This window comes from Emydura macquarii, unplaced genomic scaffold (genome assembly GCF_026122565.2).
Source record: "Emydura macquarii macquarii isolate MOO-44397 ecotype Brisbane River unplaced genomic scaffold, CSIRO-AGI_Emac_v2 contig_383, whole genome shotgun sequence".
Classification (NCBI taxonomy): Eukaryota; Metazoa; Chordata; order Testudines; family Chelidae; genus Emydura; species Emydura macquarii.
The window spans coordinates 14396462-14412158 of record NW_027130520.1 but is presented as its reverse complement, the minus strand read 5'-3'; the positions used below and the strand labels follow the sequence as shown (position 1 = coordinate 14412158).

Sequence of the window (15697 nt, the reverse complement as noted above, 5' to 3'; positions counted from 1 at the left end):
TGGAAGAGCCAAGAGATTAGAAAGATTAGAAAACATTCCTTATAATGATTAACTCAAAAAGCTTAATCTATTTACCTTAATAAAGAGAAGGCTAAGGGAGGACTTGATTACTGTCTATAACTACATAAGGAAGAAATATTTAGTAATGGGCTCTTCGGTGTAGCAGAGAAAGCTATAACATGATCCAGTGGTTGGAAGTTGAAGCTAGACAAATTCAGACTGGAAATAAGGTATACTTTTTTAACAGTGAGAGTAATTAACCTTTGGAACAATTTACCAAGCGTTGTAGTGAATTCTCTATCACTGATAATTTTCAAATGAAGATTGGATATTTTTCTAAAAAGATGCTCTAAGAATTATTTTGGGAAAGTTCTATGTCCTATGTTACACAGAAGGTCAGACTAGATGATCCCAGAGGTGCCCTTTAGCTTTTGAATCTATGAACCTTTAAACTATTTGGAAACTACAGGCAGTGAAGAATGCAGCTGCCAAGTAACTAGCTGTGTTTCATGCAGACAGTATGTTACCCCAGTGTTGTATGTGTGCACTGCCTACCAATTAACTTGCAGTTGAATTTCATTGGAAGCCAGTGCTTAAATTAATAGCCATCTGGCTTAGATGAGAGGGAGCTGGTGACAAAACATTCTGAATGGGCTATGTATGGGCATTATTTGACTTGTTATCCCACAAATCTTGTCAGTGGCATACCGTGGGTCTCCAGCACCCAGGGGAAAAGCTTGCATTTGCACCCCCCACTGCCTCACGTGTGCCTCCCCACACTGGGCAGGAGGGGTCCCAGTGCTGCCCCCCAGCTGCCCCAGGAAAGGGGGTGGTCTGTACCTGCAGGAGAGGGGCATGAGGCCTGGGGTGGGGTGCAAATCCAGGCTTGGCTCTGCCAGCCCCCTTTCCCCATATTTACCCACTGCTTGGTGCCCGCCTCTGCTACTCCAGCCCCACAGTCTGGTGCTGGCTCAGACGGGGGTGGCCTCACCACCTGACCCAGGGGGAGGGGATTGGCCGGTCCTTCACGATGCGTCAGGGGGGGACGGAAGCACGGGAGTGGGAGCAGCCGCTCCTCAGCCTCCTGTGCCCCCCGCCCTTCATGATGGGTTGACCCATTGCCCCCCACAGGCTGGTGCCCAGGGGACTGGTCCCCCCCGACTCCTGTCTCAGTACACCACTGGATCCTGTATTTGATGGCATTTTTTTTACAAAACCATACTTTATTTTTAAAGGCTGCTAGAAATATTTCAAAACTGTATTTCTTAAGCAAAATTGACTTCACATTTCCTTCCATTCTGAAGGCTCACTAGTATGAGAAATAAAGCATGAAAGGGGTCATCTGTGTTTGAGTCTCTAAAGAAATCCAGATTGAATTATGGCATCAATTATGCTTATCACACAGAATTTATTTGAGGCATGCTGTAAGACTTATCTGTGTTACAGGTGCATGGCTTGAATAGGGTTTTTGATCAGGGAGAGTAGTAGTTTATTTGACTGGGCCTGGAAATTTTTTGTTGTGGTCTTTGACCTAGTAATCTTCTGATTGTGTATATAATTAATGGCACAGATTTTAGAGCCCAGCACCAATTGTATTTATAAACCTGAAAATAAGTAAACGAACAGCAAATCGGAACATAGACTAGGAAGACCAAGGAAGAAATGGCAGCCATTTTACTGTTGTTTTTTAATTTCTTGGAATGCCCAACACTATTTTAAAAGAAATATTATTTATACCAAATTTGTTTAAACATCAGCTTGATAAAACAGACAACCCCTAATTGTTAATGATCAATTTCACAGGTTCTCAGGTGTCTTTGGAAAATAAAATCACTTGAATTGACACTGGTAAAAGGAGGAATCCCAGAACCCTCAATCTGCTACAAATGTAGGGTTCATTATAAAACTAAAAGTAGATAAAAATAAGGCTCTTGTGAATTATTATGTATAGTTTCCTTAGTTACTCATGTGAAAGAGAGTTAGTAGGCTCCAACAATAGGATGTTGCTGGGGAAAGGCTTGTGAAAAAATTCAAATGAATGATGGAGTTTCCACAGAAACTCTTTCTGTGAAAAATTATCTAGCGCCCAAGAATGACAATTCCTTGTGAGGGAATTAAAGGTTTCTCCACTGAGAATTTGGAACTTCAGTCATGAAATAACCACTCAGAAGAAATGTATACCTCACTGTGCAAAATAATGTAGACAGGACAGGGAAATCTAAACAAATCTATGCAGATCTCTACAAACTATAATCCCAATTTGGCAGATGTTTACTAGAGGACATAGAGTTTACACCAGAAAGTAGTCATATTGAAGTGAATTGGACTAATCAGTGCAACAGGCACTATGTTCAACTGTTGGGTGTTTGCAGGCTTAGACCCCTGGTAAGCCTTACTAAGCTTTCTCTTAGTAACTGTATTGCATTAGGTCCTATGCTGCCAGTACCATGATCTAGTATGAATTTCCAAATGGTCATTGATTAAGACCCCTGTCTTGCAAATAAATCTCTGTATGTAGATTCTGTATGTAGATGCAACCAGTGAGGTTATATCAGAGAATGTGGAGATGGGAGCATAGAATATATCATAGCTGATCAGATCACTGGTCTATGAAAGACAATACGAGCTTCTGACAATGGCCAATACTTAGTACTGCAGGGAGAAGCTAAAAACTCACCCAGAATGCATCAAGCCAGTTGTTCAATGCTGTGCTATGAATAGAAGAAAACCCTTGCTGGTGATAAGCTCAAAGCTTTAAAAGACTCTGATTAGGAATATATTCTTATCAACAGAAATATATTCTATTTAATAAATGTCTATTAATGTTTGATTTTCAGATTGCTGTTCAAACTGTTTTCCATGTTTAATGTACTTATTTTTATTGTAGTTCTAGATAGCCACACTAACTTTCCAGTGATGTCACTCCATACCCAAGTTTTCAGTTTTAGTTGAATATGATGACGTACAAAGCTACCACTCCCAAAATATCTTTCTCTCCTTGAACAATTCTTTTGCTCGCTCCAAGAGCATGGAAGATCCTAAAAGTAGTGGAAGTTCTGAGGTTGTAGCATAATCTGCAGTTGTTCTCTGCAGGACATCTTGTATGATGATGTAGTATAGGATTTGGGTGTAGCGTTGAGCTGTGGATGTGGAGGGTTTTGTAGCAGGTAAATCCACCAGACACACAGTGCACCCCCAAGCGATTCCTTCTGCCTCTCTCATAGGGATTCTAAGCAGCCGCCAAAGCTAGTTCAACCTTAAGACAGCAGTCAGTTCTGGCAAAGATTGGCTATGTGACGTCTCCATGACATTGGGGCAGATTTCATTCATTCCTCGCTCCCACAAAACACCCATTTATTTGGCTGTGTATAAGAATCAGACATGAGATTTGGAGTAACTGTTCGGCTGAGCTCAGGTACTTTAACATTAGTCTTATTTTAATCTATTTTAGTAAATGCTGAACGCTTTCTATATGTCACATAATTTTCCATAGCAAAGTTTTGTGGTGACCCTGGAGTACCTGCTGAAGGGAAAAGAGAAGGCAAGAGCTTCATCTACCAGTCAGAAGTCTCTTTCAGCTGCAATCCTCCATTTGTTTTGGTTGGATCCACTACTAGGATATGCCAAGCAGATGGAAGTTGGAGTGGTTCATCTCCTCGATGTATAGGTAAGATGAGATCTATGTTACTGAGCTCTATTGGATGTTCTCTTAGGTTCTCCTACTCCTGGTCCTGTTGGTTTGTGTTTGAGAACTTTGATTTATTGTGTTGTGTTATTCTACACTATCTGTGAAAACTGGCCATTTTAATCATGATGCTTCTAATGAACCTGTTCTCCACATGGCTAAATTAAGTATATTTGCTGACACAGATGTTTTTTCACTAAAAATTACTTTATGTTGTGTTGGTTTTATTTTTTTAGAGCCCACCCGTACAGCATGTGAAAACCCCGGAATCCCAAGGCATGGATCACAAAATAATACATTTGGCTATCAGGTAGGCCATGTTAAGTTGTTTTTATAATTCACAATAGTTCCGGGTTTCTCAGACTATGATCCAGAAACCACTGGTGATTAAAGAGCACTTGCTTATGGTCTGTTTAGAGCGAGATGCTCATATGATGTTGGTGCTCCTTATTTCCAGCATTAAAATCAGCTTAAAACCTCTTGAATACTTTTCCATTACTAGATTGTATGCAAACAATTACTGTAGTTGCCAAACAGATGTTATGTGATCATAAAGGGGAGGGAATGTATTACACGTACTCTGGAATTGAAAGGCAGGTAGTCTATGGGATAATCCCTGTATTAAAATTAAAATTACACAAAAAAATTTGGAAGCTCTAGTCATATACTCCATTTGACACACTGTGATTTGGATACTGCAATGCTAATGTGAACATTCATTTTGACAGCAGAAATCATTTTCTTAATACAAAAAATAAAAGCAATATCCCAGTTATACATCTGTCTTTGTTTTGCTTATATTGAGGAAATACTAATATAGAATTCAAACCTGAAATTGAAGATGTTACTGAGTTTTTAAGCAGGCAATATTGTCATTGATTTCAGTGGGATATTTCCTGGGTAACGATGGAGTAAACTGAATAAGGATGTCAGGATTTGGCCCATATCTTGCTAAGAGTATGATAAATCAATTATAGTCAAGTCAGATTTTCCTCTCGCTCACAGCAAAGTATATCAGGAGATATACCACTGTAAAATGAGTGTAAGTGAACAGAGAATCAGTGTCCTCATTCTCAAAATAATACAATACATAGACAATTAATCCATGCTTTTGAGAACAACAAAATTCTACATTAGAAAGTGCTTATTATAATGCATAGGCACTGAGTCATTGCAATTGCCATTTTCTGTAATTTTGTTGTCAAATTCCCTAGGGTCATTCTCTGACATGTTAAACATTTCTCTTATATTCTGACAGGGCTGTGTGATCCCTCCAGTTTTTTGTTTGTTGGTTGGTTTTTTGTTGGTTTTTCCCCATGGTGAATGCAGGCATCATTAGCATCCAGCACACAACTCTTCAAATAAACAGGCAAAATGTCAACCGATAAATAATTTCTAAAACAAATGTAACTATTGGCAGGATTTACAACTTTGATCCCCACAGTTCTAAGGTTAGTGCCTTGCAGATTAATAGAGCAATGCTGTAAAGTGTAAATTCACTTCAGCAGCAATTATTTTGTATGTTGTATGGCTTTATATACTACTTCACTTAACCAGCAGCTTATCCTCAAGCTCCCATATAAAGGATTTTGTTTAGGAACCAAATGTGCAAACATCAGTTTCTGTCACTATAGGTGTAATTGTACAGTTAGCGCAGTGCAGTATATTGGTGTCACCGTCACAGCTGGTCGGGGAGCAGTGATTAGTACTGTCCCTCTTTCCCTGTAGGAATTGCAGCAGTCCTTCTTCTGCTTAATGGGAAGGGTCAGAAGCTAGCCCCTTTCTTTGATACCTAATGGGGAAGCAAAAAACAAGATAGTATCCCCATGGCCCCCCTCCCTCTTCCCATAGAGGCTGGGTAAAGAAGAATCCAAAGCTAAATCCAAAAAGTAACAGACCAGATCTTGGCAGAAAGACAATTGAAACCTAGCACCATTGTAACCCTTCCGCGCCTAGGGCAGCCACCTGAAAATGCCAAGGTCAGGGCAGGCTGTAAAAGAAGAGCAGATTCTCCCAGCACTGGTGGGTGACACTGAAGTCAGGCTTCCCAACCAGCCACAAGCAGTGCTTCTGATTTCCCACATTGGTTATCAAGAAGCCCACAATACAAATACACACAGCCCCCTTTACTGCATTTCAGTCTCTGGCTCCCAATCAGCCACTAAGTCCAGTAAAGAGACCAGTTATTTAAACTCTATGCTCTTTACTAAAAAGGTTCCTCCTGACCCCAAAGGGTTAGCCACAGTACCAGATCAATATAAGTTTGGATCTTACCCAAAATACCACACTGCCAGCCAATCCTTTAGTAACTAAAACTAAAGGTTTATTATAAAAAGAAAGAAACAAACTATAAGAGAAATGTTAAAGGATTTAAGCAATTAGATACATACAAATGATTTGAAAGTCCATATACATCAGGTTTCTAGAAAAATTGTGGAGTTTGCAGGCTTGTATAATCCCTCTGGTGTACATCCAGTACCTGAATGGGCCTCAGTCCTTTTTTTCACAGCTTCAGTTGCAGATGACTTGGTCCAGAGGTAGATAGGTTGCTGAAAGCTGAACAGGATTGAAGACAAAATGATTCCCAAGGCTTCTGCCTTATATATCCTCTGGCCCCTGCCATGCTGCTTGTGGAATTTTACAGGAACCAAAATGGAGTCCAGAGTCACATGGGCAAGTCCTGGTGACTCATCAGGTATACCTCTGGCTTTCCCCCTGGGCCCTTTGCATCTGTGAATATCTCAGTGGGCCATTAAGCAGGCTATTGTTCTGGCGCCACCGTGTCTAGGGTGTGTCTCAGATAGCACAATTTGAAATACAGATATATCAAATAAATCCATGACTTCCCTTACATATATAACACATGAACATAAGTATTATCATCTTACTTAGCATACCATAGCCTTTCTAACAGTAACTGACATGGCATATCTTACATGAATTATTATGATTTTGACATACTGATGTCAAACAATATCATAAATGTTCCCCCCCACCACCCCTCCAATCCAGTCAGCGTGACAACCATATCTAGTAGTATGTAAGAAGATTTTATGGAGAATTAGTGAGAGAAGATAGGCAAAGTAATATATTTTATTGGACCAATCTCTGTTGGTGAGAGAGACAAGCTTTCAAGCTACACAGAGCTCTTCTTCACCCACTTTGTCTCTCTAATATCCCAGGACTAAGATGCTACCACAACACTGCACACATTTATGGAGGATTTGGCAGAGCAGTCTGAAGTTCTAGCAAGTGAATAATGAAGAGGTTTTGCCAGATAATATTCTGATTCTAGACTAGTATATGCTCATCACAATTTGTACATATACAGTGTCAGCAGTTAACACTTCATTGTGCAGCTTATGATTAAGATCTCACAGACATGGAGAAGTTCAGGTCTGGGGCTGACACTAAAAACCCCAACCTAGTATCCCCTCCACACTCTAGTTGTTGGGTATCAGATTACACAGGCTGAACGAAGCATGGCCTCTTGACAATACTAATCTCGGTACGGTTTGCCACAGTGCAGATTTCTTCCTGGCTATCCACTTCCCTTCCTGGCCAGTCCTCTCCTGTCACCAGAACTCCAAGCTCAGGCTCTTTTGAGCTGGCTACATAAGGAATCATCCAGCCCTGTCCTCCCCACCTTGATGAATGGAAGTGGTCTCCAAACTTTTCATTTTATACTCTGTGCCTACAAAAAAGTTGCTACCTGCCTGCTTTCCTCCAAATATAGGGGCTTTGCACAGTGTGGGTCTCTTTTAAATAACAGTACACATGCTGCAACCACATCACAATATAATAATGTTAGTTGGAGTTTTCCAGAGAAAAGTTTTATCAGGAACTGTCCCGTGCATATTAAGTTAAGCAGATGTTCATCAAAAATGCTAGCTCAGCCCTACTTCCGATACCAGCCACTGAATGTAAATAAATACTATCATCTAATATAATTGGGATGTGTACATGCATTTTGGATGTTTTATCATTCATTCCAATATTTTGTTATGTAGCCAATCTATCCTGAACACAATATTATATCAAGCAGATATTACAAAGACAAAATATCTTTGTCTCAATATATAGCAGCTTCATCTATAAGCTTGAAAAATAAACTGCTTCTTTGAAATGAATTGTGGGTTTGAAATATTCAGTCAGAGATCTCACTAGTAACATAGGAAATTGTTTATAGCACGTTGACCATAAGCCATTTACAGCAAACCATACTGCTGAACTGAAACAGGGATTTATTTTGAACAATCTGTCTTGCATGCAAGGCTCTGTAGTTCAGTTCTTTTTCCAATTTAGGTTTTTGTGGAAATTCAGCAAGTTTCCTGCATGTTAAAGCTTGAAGGGAGCCAAAGTGCAAACTGTATTTAGAAAGAAAAATAGCCACATTACACCTGTGCTAGCCTTGTATTAGTTTTTGGCTTTGTTTTATGATGCTTCATTTGATACTCAGTATGAAGATAAGGAAAAACCTATAAATGTTCTTCTGTGAATTTAATGCTTATAAAAACTATAATATTGAGAGCACTGGAATATAAAACTCTGTTTATTTCAAGATAGGGGTTGTGTAGTATGGTCAGCCATGTTCAAATCCCCACAGTCTGCCCCCCAATCCTGATTTGGAGCAGAGAAAGAATAGTTCATTCTCACTCTGATTAGCCTTTAATTTCCAACCAGGATGCAAATTGTGTAAGATTATGTGATTTGGACACACACATGCACAGGGAACTAAGATTACAAATTTATTTCATAGGCCAACAATCCCTGTTCCTTTTAATAGCAACAACTTTTGTACATATAGAGCTGGACTGGATTAATAAAAGCGATGTTGCGGTGAAAGTCTCCATGTCACATTACCAAAACCCTGAGCCTCCCAGTTTTACTGAAAGATCCTTTATGACCATGTAGGTTTACAGCTAAGATTAAGTAAGGGTGCTGAGAGGTGCATTTCATTTCACTTCCAAAAGATTGGCCAAATGTTAGTTCAGCAAAAGAACTGCCACAGCAGAGACACTGGGGAATGCGCACCAGACATCCCTCATATCCAAGCATCCTTGGCTTCCAAAAATATAACCTTTTAATCCTTTTGTTTGTTAAAATAAATACAGAGACCTTACTAAATAACAAACATTTAGTATGAAAAGATTGTTTTAAATCCCTTTGTGTGAATAATGACTCTAAAGATGCACTTTCTTACTCAATAGACCTTCTTCCTGAAAGTCATATCTACTAGTTAGTTATGAAAATAATTTTACCACATTTTATTTCTATTCAACAAAGAGAGGATAGGGTGAGATGGATTCTGCTCTCATTTGCACATGATTGTGTAGAATTGTTAACTCTGTTCTAAGTGGTGAATCTTAATTTCTGGTGCAGATAAGCGAGCAAAAAGAATAGAGCTTGACTCTCTACTTGCAGGGGTGGCTGATAGAGAAAACATTTTTACTTTTAAAGTGAGGAACCATGTGTTTTTACACAGGTCATTATGGGACCCCATCGCCAGCCGATGAGTGGAAACTGGACATTTCATTCAGCTGGTCTGGCCACCTCCAAGTGGCAAGCAAAGATTGCAGTGTGAGCTGAGACTGTAATATGAGCAAGACACATGCTAGATTTCATGTTCTGTAGCCAGTTTAGAGTGAATGGTCTTCCACTGGAAGTTCCTTGTGTTAAGTCCTCCCTACCACATATTGTAAAATAAGGATTATCAGAAGGAATGATGTGAGACCACATTGTCAAGAAACCTAACAACCTTTAATGCAGCCATTCCCCATATACAGCAGTACCTGCTTTATCTGTCTCCCCTAGAGTGGAAACCCACCACCCCACTCACCAAAAGAATACTTTGTTTTAATTCCTATGCCCCAGCATTTCATTCCAGCTACACCAACCTACAACCCAGTTTATTGGGAAAGGAAAACCCATTACTCTATCTTGGTCTAATCTGGCAAATGGAGGACCAAGAAAAAGAAGAGTAAAATCTCACTTTAAAAAAATAGTTCTTTCTTTTCCAGCACTCATAAAATTCAGATTAAACTTTCAGCAAATCTTAGGTCAGTTTTTACTTAATCTGAACTGGTTTTACTATGCCTAGCCATAATGTCTGCTACTGTTAGTGAAGTGAGTACATTTACTGCAATCTCAGATAGAAGTTTGTGTCTTTCAATAACAACTGTGCACATTGCTCAACCATTTTGAAAATGTATTCACAGTACCTTTAATATTAATGCCCCCTCTTCTAAGTCAAGCATCACCCCTCTGCAGAATGATAGCAGATGTCCAGGACTTTGCAGTTTGACTTCCCAGTAGGGAACAAATCAGTGATGCAGAGTCTGGGTATAAACTTAGCACCTTAGTGCAATTTAAAATAGAAAAGGAGAACAGTGCAGAAATATTTTCATGAGTGGTTACTGTATCAGGATATAAAAATGTGAGTTCTTTTAGCATTTGTAGTGGCAAAAATGTTTATGGAACTTTTGTGAATGATACAAACAGAAATTTTGCTTAATATTTATATTAGCAGTTTGAGCATTTCAATTTCATACAGTTGAATCAGGGATTTGTGTCATATGAGGGCTGATGCCCCTAGATGGTGGGCAGGACGCTGCTACAGGATGAAGAAATTGTGGGATGGATGATTGGGCTGGTGGATATGGAAGCCAGTACTTTTGGGTAGAGGTCATTGCTATGCTTCAAAGCAGGGGGATTTCCACAGCCCCTTCAATCTTCAATTCCTTTGCATTTGAGCCAGTCGCTGCCCAGAAGGGGAGCTGATGTCTGAGGAACTGATTTGGAACTGAGTGATGGGCAGGAGATGCAGTGTTGGGATACAAGCAGCAGCCACAATATGAGGAGTGAGTTTCCTCTGACAGAGTTCTTCAAGCTCTTGGAGACCCAGGATTTTTGTTGCATTCAAACTGAATGAGTATGACACTTCAAGCACTCCCTAATGACCCACTTCCTGTTAGCACATCTCTGGTTACAGCAGGACTACATGGTACAGAACTTGTAAATGTTTTAGATCTACTTTCTCAAGGGTATTGGCTTTTTACTCCTCTCTAGAGACTCATTCCTAGGAAAATGGTTGTCTTATGGATAGTGGTCCAATAAAAAAGTGCTAAATAATTAACTATAGAATTTGCTAGTTTTAAAGATCACTTGATCAGATTGTCAATGTATTTATTTGTAAGCGCTATTAGAGAATGTATGAAAGGCAGTTGGGCACACAAAACTGTTGAACTCTGAAAGGCAAATTTTCAAAGTAGGTAGCACATATAATCATGGAAATGTAGGACTGGAAGGGACCTTGTTAGATCATCTAGGCCATCACTGAGGCAGAACTAAATATTATCTAGACCAGTGTTTCTCAATTATATTTCACCGCGGCACCGTTACGCGGCTATGCGATACCCTCCGCCGACAAGTCTAGGAAATCTTCCCCTTTTCGGCGGCACGGTGTAGGCTGGTTTTGGCGGCGCGATCAGCTGTTCGGCGGCACCATCTGCTGTTCGGCGACGCACTCACGGCTTTTCGGCAGTGCACTCACAGCTGTTTCGCGGTGCGCTGCCAGCTGTTCGGAGGCGCACAATTTGTGTTCATTTCGGCAGAATCCGAACCCTTCAACCCGAACCCTTCAACTCAGCCCGTGGAACCCAACACTATTTGAGAAACACTGATCTAGACCATCCCTAACATGTGTTTGTCTAACCTGTTCTTAAAAACTTCAGTGACGGAGATTCCACAACCTCCCTAGGTAATTTTTTCCAGTGCAACTACCCTTACAGTTAGAAAATTTTTCTTAATGTCTAACCTAAATCTCCCTTGCAGCAATTTAAGCCCATTACTTCTTGTGCTGTCCTTAGTGGATAAGGAGAACAATTTATCACCCTCCTCTTTATAACAACCTTTTATGTACTTGAAGACTTTTATCATGTTCCTCCTCTTTTCTCTTCTGCAGACTAAACAAACCCAGTTTTTTTCAGTCTTTCCTCGCAGGACATGTGTTCTAGACCTTTAATCATTTTTGTGGATCTGCTCTGGATTTTCTCCAAATCGTCTCCATCTTTCCTGAAATGTGGCACCTACTAATGGACACAGTACTTCAGCTGAGGCCTTATCAGCGTGGAGTAGAGTGGAAGAATTACTTCTTGTGCCTTGCTTACAACACTCCTGCTAATACATCCCAGAATGATATTCACTTTTTTTGCCATGTTTTTTTTTTTACATTGCTGACTCATATTTAGTTTCTGATTCACTGTAACCTCAGATCCTTTTTTGCAGGTTTCCTTCCTATTAACCATTTCCCATTTTGCATTTGTGCAGTTGATTATTCCTTTATAAGAGTCCAGATTGAATTTCATCCTGTTTATTTCAGACCATTTCTCCAGTTCATCAAAATCATTTTGAATTCTCATTCTGTCCTCCAAAGCACTTAGACCCTTCCCATCTTAGTATCATCCTCAGACTTTATAAGTGTACTCTCTATGCCATTATCCAAATCACTTATGAAGATATTGAATTGGACTGGCCCCTACTCAATATGCCCTTCCAGCTTGACTGTGAACCACTGATAACTACTCTCTGAGTACAGTTTTCCAACCAGATGTGCACCCATCTTATAATAGGTTCATCTAGGCTGTATTTCCCTAGTTAGCCTCTGAGAATGTCATGTGAGACAGTATCGAAAGCCTTAGTAAAGTCAAGATATTTCATATCTACCCTTTACCTCTTATCCACAAGTCTTATCCTGTCAAAGGAGGATGTTAAGTTGGTTTGACTTGATTTGTTCTTGACAAATCCATATTGACTGTTACTTGTCAACTTATTATCTTCTAGATGCTTACAAATGGATTGTTTATTTGCTCAATTATCTTTCCGAGTACTGAACTTAAATCGACTAATCTATAATTTTCTGGGTTGTCCTTCTTCCTTTATGGACAGGCCCTATAGTTGCCTTTTTCTAGTCCTCTGGGCTCTCTCCTGTCTTCCACAAATTTTGTGATAATTGCTAATGGCTCCGAGATCTCTTCAGCTAGTTCCTTAAGTATTCTATAATGTATTTCACCAGACCCTGGTGACTTGAAGACATCTAACACGTCTAAGTAATTCTTAACTTGTTCTTGCCATGGTTTAGCCTCAGATCCTCCGCCATTTACACTAACATAAATTTACACTATGTTAGTCATCTGATCATTTCTAGGCTTTTCGATGAAAACTGGGGGAAAAAAGTCATTTAATACTTTGGCCAGTGCTGTATTTTCTTTTATTGTCTTTCCTTTGTCATTGAATAATGGGTTTACCCTGTCCTTGGTCTTCCTCTTGCTTCTAATGTATTTGCAAAATGTTTTCTTGTTACCCTTTATGTCCCTAGCTAGTTTAATCTCATTTTTTGCCTTGGGCTTTCTAATTTTGTCACTACATGCTTGTGTAGGGTTTTTTTTTATATAGTCATCCTTTGTAATTTGAACTAGTTTTCACTATTTGTATAACTGTTTTTTTATTTTCATTATAAGAATGTTGATTGACGATTAGTATAGTGGTTAGAATGGATAGAATTACTGAATTTTTACAGGATGTGCCATTGACTCTTGATCTTGAACAAGGTCAATATTTCAAATTGAATCCTTAAGTATCCTATGTAACTCCCATTGGTTTTTATGGAAGCTAATGGAATTGCCACTACTCAGCAGCTCAAAAATCAAGCCACTTTGTTTAGGTGCAGAATATGGGTAAAGGTAAAGGGAGAAGACATGATGTATCCAGCTCTTTCCTTCATTCAGAAAAAAGTTATTTTTCCTCTTTAAAAGGATATTCCTGAAAAAAAGTGGAGAATAAGTAGGTTCCTATGTCATTTGCAGTCAAATGAATCAAATGTGTTTAACACAGTGGTATTGATGTGGTGGTTGGAACAGGAGCAAAAGGATGTTTGCTTCAAAGACAGAATGCCAAAATATTGTTTGATTGACAGATACAAAATAAATAGAACAGGTGTACACAGAGATCTTAGTTCAAAACTGTTAATTCCCAGAAATGGAGGGCTGATGTTCACTAATCCGTTATAAGACTAACACATATTGCCAGGCAATATAGTTTAGGTGATTGGATTCAATGCTACTTTATCAGATAAAAGAGCATTAGTATTGTGATTCAGTGTAACTTCAATAACTGTTAGTGTTTTCCTAGCATACATTTCATTATAAAAATCTGATTTGCTGCATGTGATCTCAAACTGATCTCTTTAAAGTAATTATATAGTCCAGTGGACATTGTAAAGGGAAAAGGGTATGGATTTTAATTCACATGCAGCTACTATGCATAGTTCATGGGTTATTACTAAATTTCACTATGATGAGAATACTGAGCTGAAATGGAATAGTGCTATCAAGTTTCATATATTTGTTTACAGCAGTGAAGAGCTCTATTTCACCAGATTCAGTTGTTATAAAAGATGTGTATATTTTACTTTTATTTTACTTTTAGGGATCAAGAACTTTATTTTGTAAAATGTAAATACATTGTGCTATGGAAGGTTAGTACAAACTCTACAACCTCTCCTTCAAACACTCATCAGAAGATACACAGATGTTTAAACTCTTGTGTATATGAGTTAACAATTCTCAGTGTATAATAAATGGCCCTAAAATTAGCCTATCCAAAGTGATGATACTGCATGTAATTTAGACACTATTTATGATTCACTTGCAAAGAATTCTTTCCTTTTCTTTCTTTTTTCAAAGTATCCATTCCCAGCATAATAAAATGGTGAGCTCAGAGGAGTTGAGTGTAGATTTTCATGTACTCACGTTCTGTTCTCTATTAAACATATTGATTGTCATTCTCTTCTTGTAGTGAGAAAGTAAAGTTAAACCATAGAGCTTAAAAATACAAAGAAATGCTAGACTCATGGAAGCTTGAGTTGGCAAGAAGTAGAGCTGGTCAGAGAAAGTCCAGTGAAACATTTTTCATCAGAATTTGCTGATTCATCACAACTGAAAAATTTTACAAAGATGCTTCAATTTCAGAGAAGTTCTAGTGAAACTCACTGGCAGTAATGTTTCAAAACCTGGCTGATTTCCTGCCAGAACACCCAGCCAGCCCTCTGACATCCTGACAAGGAGGTGAGAACCTGAAAGGTGTGGCTCTCAGGTTCATGAGTCCTTGGCAGTCCGGGCTCCCAGGTTCCCAGCTCTTCAACAGCCAGAGCTCTCAGGACTTCCAGCATCTTTGGCTCCAGGGCAGCCCACCAAGACTGTCCCACAGCAGGGGCTCCATTCCCTGACATTTTGAATGTTTTGGGTTTTGTTCCAAATCAGAACAAAACTTAGTTTTAAAATACGTTCTTGAAAGGATCTCACAACTCAGCTTGTCCATCCTGCAATATGGGTTGGAGTTTTCTCTGATGATTATGGAACAATTGATATATCCTTGTGATAACATCATTGTACTTTCAATATTTCAATAGGTGGGAAATGTTGTTCAATTTCAGTGTAAAAAAGGACATCTTCTCCAAGGATCTACAACCCGCACTTGCCTCCCTGATCTTACATGGAGTGGGATTCAGCCAGAATGTATACGTAAGTAACAGATAGAGGGGTTAAATATTTTTTTGTTAGTCTTGTATGAAATAGTTTCCCATGATGGGTTTCTTAGGTTAACGTAAATATAATTTATTGGTGAAAAGTAGTGAATAATAAAAATATAAGCTCTGGTTTTCCTATTTCTCTAACAGCTTGTAGAACTGTGGAAGCTTAAAATCACATGAATGTGGATAAATTGGGTAAAGTCATTAATATTGATAAATATTAAATCTGGGTCTGGGTGAAACACATTGGGTCAGATTTTATGGTCCTGTTAGACCACTTTGCACTGGATAAGCACCACAAAATAGCCTTAAACTGGCCAGTGACTGCTAGTTTTGAATTCCCCTGCATAAAGGAAAAGAGAAAGGAAGATCAGGGCAGGTGGGGGTAAAGGAGGAGGAGTGGGAAGGGACAGAGGACATGGTAA

General features: G+C 39.1%; 1 protein-coding gene across 3 annotated transcripts in view; it reads left to right on the top strand.

Annotated features, from left to right (window-relative positions):
* The window catches only part of CSMD3 (CUB and Sushi multiple domains 3), a 1042296-nt gene that overhangs the window by 995034 nt on the left and 31565 nt on the right, over positions 1 to 15697 (top strand). For all 3 annotated transcript variants that reach the window (XM_067537409.1, XM_067537408.1, XM_067537407.1), the window contains 3 exons: positions 3494 to 3667; positions 3922 to 3995; positions 15153 to 15264. In XM_067537409.1, coding sequence (XP_067393510.1) covers positions 3494 to 3667; positions 3922 to 3995; positions 15153 to 15264 — 360 coding nt within the window. The remainder of the gene's footprint in view (positions 1 to 3493; positions 3668 to 3921; positions 3996 to 15152; positions 15265 to 15697) is intronic.